The following is a 6,579-nucleotide window of genomic DNA, read 5'->3' on the forward strand; positions in this document are numbered from 1 at the left end:
AAAATTTTAGGTTTTAAATTTTGCCTTTTTTGTTTTGTGTTATGTATTCTGATACTGACTACGTGACTCTAAAATATTGGGCATATCTGTGTTAAGAGTCTCACATCTAAGAAGTTTTTTCATTCTAGAATATTTGTCTGTCAATTCTTGATAAGGACCAGGTAAGATCTACTTATTCTATTTGATCTCTTTGTTGCTTTAATTGGAAATAATAAAGGCTTTTGTGGCAAAGATTGCAGTTCAAAGCCAGCCCCTGCTGCAAGATCCCTAAGACTCCATCTCTCAGCTAACTTGCAAAGAGCCAGGCTGGAAGCATGGCACAAAACTCTTATGTCTAACCAGCCAAACTCTGCAAGTGGTACTATAACTCAAAGTGGTTCAGTGCTGTCCTGGAGCAGAAGTGCTCAGGGTCAGTGCCCAGGCCTTGAGGTCAAACCTCCTTGAATACCTACTGGGACAAGCCATCCCATCAACCAGAACCTAGACTCAGCCAGTCTGGGGAACAAAGGACCATGGAGAAGATTAAGAGGAGATGATGTCACATCAGCTACTTTGTGCCTGCCCTTTCAAAATTAACCAGAGCCGGGAGGTCAGTAGACCTCTATACCTGTCTACCTATTAACTGAACAGGAATTTATATTCTTGCCTTTGTCACCTGACTTGTCTACCTAGTCTCCAGATGTCAGAAGTAGCTAGGGACATTTCTACCAACATTTTCAGCCCCAAATCCTTCCTCTTGCCATTTATTTGCTCTCTAATATTTTTTTTCAAGCCCCTCAAAGCTTATGAGACTGCTCCAGACTTCATCTAAGGACTCACGCCACCTAGGGACAGCTGCTGCTCACTGCCTTCTCTGGGAGGGGACCAAATTCCAGCCTTTTACCCCTATTGTGGAGCCCCTTGTCAGCAGGAAATAGCCAGAGAGAATCGGAACCGTATTTCATGATTATCAAAAGCTGGAATGTTAGGTCCACTCCTGGATGGCTAGCAGACTCCACCCTCCTCCCAGCAAAGTCTCCACCCAGTACCTGCGTTACCTAGGCAACTGGGAGACCTGGAAGAAGTCACATCTGCATCCACTTAGGTCAGATCTGAATTTGATGTGGCCACACCTTTCTCCCCCAAACCCTAGATAAGGCCTAGCCCAGGCCCAAACACTCTCTCTCTGCTCTTTTCTAGACCTCTCTTGTCTTTTCTAGCTCTTTTCTCTCTCTTTCCCAGCTCTCTCCCTTTCCCTACCAAGGGGAGGACCAAGATGCCCTGGTGCCAGCCAGAACCATGAATAAACCTACACTTTACCTGAATACCATGTGTGTGCTGCTGTTCTTACTCGGCTACCTCTTTTTAAAAACCTAACAGTAAATATAATGAAACATGAAGAAATGCTACAAAACCTCTTTTACACATCTATACATGTGTGAGAAAAATTGCCTTTTCTCTCAGCATATTGCTTAAAAGTTCCTACTTTGGCCTGGAGGCTTGGTTCTTAAGGAAAAGACCAACTGCTTAGGGATAAAGGATTTGTCTGAAGTTTGATTTCTCATTAACTGTTTTTTTCCAGATGGGATTATGACACACCCTGGACTATTCCAGAAGTAGTAGGTAGGGTGGGCATCTGTTGAGATTACTTATGAACTGTTAATCTTACCTCAAAATCACCTGGTGTAAATACATTATCCTATTCAAATTAGCCAATCCCAAGCAGAATAGATTGTAACCCTGAGCTCCACCAATCTGAGCAGAGAGGCAGGGCCTGTTGCTGTATTAGCTATAAATAATGGGGCCGACTGCTTGCTCTGTGTGCTTGCTTGCCAGATTTTTGGCTGGTGGTGCACGCATGAGTTTGCAAGTAAATTTTGCTTTGCTGTAATTCATTTTTATGTCTATCATTGTGACTCCAGTGGTTCTTGGAGAATATATTTATAATGCATTGTAAAATAAATCAATGCTGCTGTTACAAAAGTAATGGTGTATTGCTCAAAGCTAAAAGGAGCTAATGTTTGAGTAGTGTGAAACTACAGAGCAGACCACCAGATGATGACCACACTCCATTGTTGCTGTTCACACAGTCAGACTGTGTCAGGGAAGCAAAAAGTGGACTACAACATGCCAGAATAGACAAAGTTTATTGGAACATCACACACTTCTATACAGTATACAGACATAAGAAGTAAATCTTACAGTCAGAGGGCAGAGTATTAATCTTAAGCAGTTTTATGGGAGCACAGAAAATGAGAATTTAACTTTAAGTCACTATGGAGGAATAGCGAGTAATTATCAACAAATGTGCAGCAGTTCCAATAATCAAAGGTTGTGAGAGGTAGGTAAAGCACAGGTGAGTACTCAAACGGGTTCTGGAGACAGTGTCCTATGTGTTCCCCACAGATTCCCCCTTTTTGTTTTAATGGCAGATCCACCTCCCACTTAGTTATCCTTTTCCTCTCCTCTTTAAAGCGTATTTTAACTGGATTACATTGGTAGGAATAGCATTGGCCATGCAGGGGTTTTGAGGCGAGTTTCATCAGACAAGGATAGGAAGGGCCCTTGTGCATAGGAGCAGGTCCAAGTTACCTCACATCCCCACCTAGCACAGTCATAAACATTAGCCCCACCACAGTTAGAAAAACCCAAGCATTTCTATCAGTTCCGGGGCATATATAAAAGTCAGTATCTTGTCCTCTTCAGAACATGGGAGCAGCCTGGGTACTGGGAGTTCCACACATGTGGCATGGTGCATCCTCGTGGGCCCCCACACTCAGGCCATTCTACTATAGTCCAGAAAAACAAGGAAAATTTAAAACAAACTGCAGACATAGCAAAGTCATCCCCGGTACCTTTTGTCTTTCAAGTAAGCCACTTCCTTGTATGTGCCTTCAAGCAAGCCCAGGGATCAAGATGACCTTTAAACTTTACTGTAAGCCCCCAACACCCCATCTCTGTTTCAAGAAGCGAACCCGCCTGTCTTAGGTTGGGTGGATCGCCTTGTCTGCCTTACCCGTCACTGGGAACTTCTTCAGAGCGAAGCTGAAGGCCCTGTCTTAGGTTGGTCAGACTGGCACCCCCTCTTACCCGTCTCTGGCTGCGGTTCCTCTCGGGGAAAATTTATTCACTTGGAGCTTGATCTTCTATAACTGGCTGGCTAAACTCATAAGAGTTTTGCAGGGCACGTATAATGCAAGGAAGGCATAGAAAAAGCATCAGCCAAACCATTTTCAGCCCAAGAGTGAGGGATGGAATAGCAGTCTTTGCCACTTCATAGACCAGAGGTGGGGATTGTTCTAAAGCAGGTATATTATTTTTTTTTTTCGGAGGGGTGGTCCGGTGGTGGGGCCTGAGATCTGGGTCTGGGCACTGTCTCTCAGCTCTTCAGCTCAAGGCTAGTGCTCTACCACTGGAGCCACAGCACCACTTCTGGCCTTTTTTTCCTGCTTATGTGGTGCTGAGGAATCAAACCCAGGGCCTCATGCATGCAAGGCAAGCACTCTACCACATTCCCAGGCCCTCTAGTGCATTTTTTAGACATGTTTACAGCAAGCTTAACAAAGGGTAGTTGTACAAGCAAGTAGTAAAAGAACAATTAGAGCTGGTAACATTAAAATAATTAGCTCTTACAGAAATATTAAACCGTCCATCTGTAATGTGATAGGGTGGTGATCAAAATGAAGGTCAGGCCACCAGGTCGAAGGCACTGCTTCTCTTGTGGTGCAATTGATGATTTCTGCATTGCCAGTGCCGATCACTGCCCAGGTCACCCTTTGAGGTTGATGTGAATTCCAAAGCCATTGCCAGGACTGGGAGGGTCAGGACAGCCATCAGCTGGAGTATCACCATCTGCAATTGTTAGAGAACACAAGAGCTTCTCAAGGGCTGGTTGCCCTTGGGGATGGTTAGTTTATCCTTGGGCATCCTCCTGTATAGAGGAAATGGGTAAAAACTTAAGGTTCCTGGCAGGCATCCAAAAGGGGGCTGTCTCCCCTATGGGAAAAACGCATCCAAATCCCCTGCCCATGGTAACTTGGGGGTCAGGTCCTCTCCATTGTGTGTCAGGGGGTCCTTCCACCTGACTTTCACTTGGGGCTTAGGGTTTAGTTGTCCCCAGTGCTTCTGAAATCTGGATTCAGGTGCCCATTTTGAATAATTTAAAATGTTAACAGTAAACAACGCTATCTGCAACTGTATATTGGGGCTACCTCCCCCTTTTTTGTAAAAATAGCTCCATAGTATATTGGTGATTTCTTTCTATATTACTTGGGCTTGGAGATTATAGAGAATTCCTGTAGTATGATGAATGTGCCATTTGTCAAAAAACTGTCTTCTGCCTCTTTTGCACTGCCAGTGACCTCCTCTTTTCGGGCAGTACTCCTGGCTTCTGGCCTGGTCAGTTCAGCCTCCTGAGTAGCAGAATTGCAGGTATGAAGGATGGATGCCTGATTTACTTGAGATTTTTAACCACCTTCTTTCATGGACAATACAATGAAATAAATGCTTCCCCTTGAAAAGGGAAGAGGGTAATGATTGGAGAAGAGTGCTGAAGATCAGTGTGTGATCTCTAGTGCAGGGTTGGTTACAGGCTCGTTAGTTCATCCACAGATGCTGGGGAAAGTCCAAATTCAAATGATTGTGCTTGGAAAATCCACCAGGTGTTTCGGGGACACCACCTGCATTGATTCAGGGCCTCTTTGCCCCTTTACTTCTTGTTTTCTCTCTCTCTTTTTCATCGTCCAGGTCATGTAGAGAGGGGTTAGTTTACTCAAGTAATTCATTAAGTATATTTTGTCCAACTCGTTACACCTTCCCTCACCTTTCTCCTATTTTCCCTATCTTGACAATCCCGCTGCCCCTTTCATAAATGACTTGTTGTACCATCTATCCTTTTGGATGTCCTGGATGGTAATTCTTGCTGTTGGATTCTCCACTAGGATTTTCTGAATCAGAGCCAGAGGAGCAGAATCAATTTTTTTCCAGGGCTTGAGATATGTTTTCTTTTCTTTCCAATCACAATATTCTGGACAACTGTCACTGGGCTCTTCCCATGGTAAGTCTCCAGCCAACATTGCAGTAAGAACTATGCCACAGGACCAAACATCAACTGGTTCTGCATGACATTCTTCCCTCTTCAGAAGTTCTGGAGCCACATAAGGTAAAGTACCACACATGTTTGTCAAGAAACGCTCACAATTCTTATGGCGAAATACTGTGGCCAAGCCAAAGTCACAGATTTTGAGGTTATCCCTTTTGTCCAAGAGGAGATTTTCTGGCTTAATATCTCTATGAGCTATTCCAATACCATGCAGATAAAACAGCCCTGCCATGAGTTGATGGAAGAACCTCTGAGCATCTTCCTCAGGCATGCCTATATCTGGCTGTATTCTATCAAAAAGGTCTCCACCACTACAGTATTCCAAGAATAGATATCGCATATTGCCTTCTCTCCTGTGACCATAGAATTTCAAAACATTCTCATGGTTTAACATTTGATTAATGCAGATTTCTTTCTTAATATTTTCCGGAGAGTTCCTGGCCCGTTTCATGTCTAAAATCTTCACTGCAACTGCCTGTTTAGTTGCTCTATTCACAACAAGCTGAACTTTTCCATAGGTACCTTTTCCCAGGGTTTTCACCAAGTCCCAGTCTCCGCAAAAGGGCACTCTCATGACTTTTCCAATCAGTCCGGCAGACTTGTCCTGGGCCAGCCACCTTGATGCACCTTTGTTTTCCGTGAAGAAACCTGCAAATGAAGCTGCCATGATTACAGGTAGAGGTTAATGTCTCCTGAAGGGATTAAGCAACCAACGTGGGTCAGATGGACCCTTGTTCTGTTGCTTACAACCGCCACTGAGAAGAGGCTGAATCCACCAGCCTGAGCCTTCGCCACTGCCTCTGTTCCTGGGAGCTTTGTCCTTTCTTGCTGGCTGTGAGGTTTGCCCTAGGAGTCTTGGTCACCTCAGCCTGTTCTGGAGCCTCTGTTTGAAGTCCTTTTCCTGCTCGCTCTTCACCTCCTTCCTCCAGCAGCCTGGACCAAGCAAATGAAGTCCAGGCCATGCTGCTCTTCTTTATATGCAGGACATGATGAACCCACCCTTCCCTTTCTGGGAGGGTTTGCCCTTGCAGAAGACTTCAGGAGCAGGGTGTGTCTTGTCTGGCCCCTGCCTTTAATCCTGGCTACTCCAGCCGCTAAAATCTGAGTATGTAGGTTCCAAGCCATCTAGAGAAGGAAAGTCTGAGAGAACTTTTTCTTTCATTTATTACCAAAAACAAACAGGCAAAAAACCACAAGTGGAGCTGAGACTCAAGTAGTAGAGAACAAGCCTTGAGCACAAAATCTTAGGACCCAGGACGAGAGTTGAAGCCCTAGCACTTGCACAAATTCTTCATGAATTTTTGTGCTTTCTTCAAGTACTCAGCTTCATCAATGTAGGCACATCTTTGTTTGTTACCTTTCTAACCTTTCTAGTCGTGGTAATTTTCTCAAGATTAATGGCCTTCTCTGGGAGTGGAGAAAATGAAATCATCATTGGTGGGTTGTTGTTTTTTTTTTAATCAGTCGTTGGTCTTGAACTCTAGGCCTGGGCATTGTCC

The 6,579-nt window shown here is 44.4% G+C and overlaps 1 protein-coding gene across 1 annotated transcript; it reads right to left on the reverse strand.

Annotated features, from left to right (window-relative positions):
* Positions 1-4,817: 4,817 nt before the first annotated feature.
* Positions 4,818-5,654, reverse strand: LOC122123350 (serine/threonine-protein kinase Chk1-like). Its single transcript, XM_042697691.1, has one exon. The coding sequence runs from the start codon at positions 5,652-5,654 to the stop codon at positions 4,818-4,820; it is 837 nt and encodes a 278-aa protein (XP_042553625.1).
* Between the last annotated feature and the right edge of the window lie 925 nt (positions 5,655-6,579).

This window comes from Dipodomys spectabilis, unplaced genomic scaffold (assembly GCF_019054845.1).
Source record: "Dipodomys spectabilis isolate Male_0828 unplaced genomic scaffold, ASM1905484v1 ptg000227l, whole genome shotgun sequence".
Classification (NCBI taxonomy): domain Eukaryota; kingdom Metazoa; phylum Chordata; class Mammalia; order Rodentia; family Heteromyidae; genus Dipodomys; species Dipodomys spectabilis.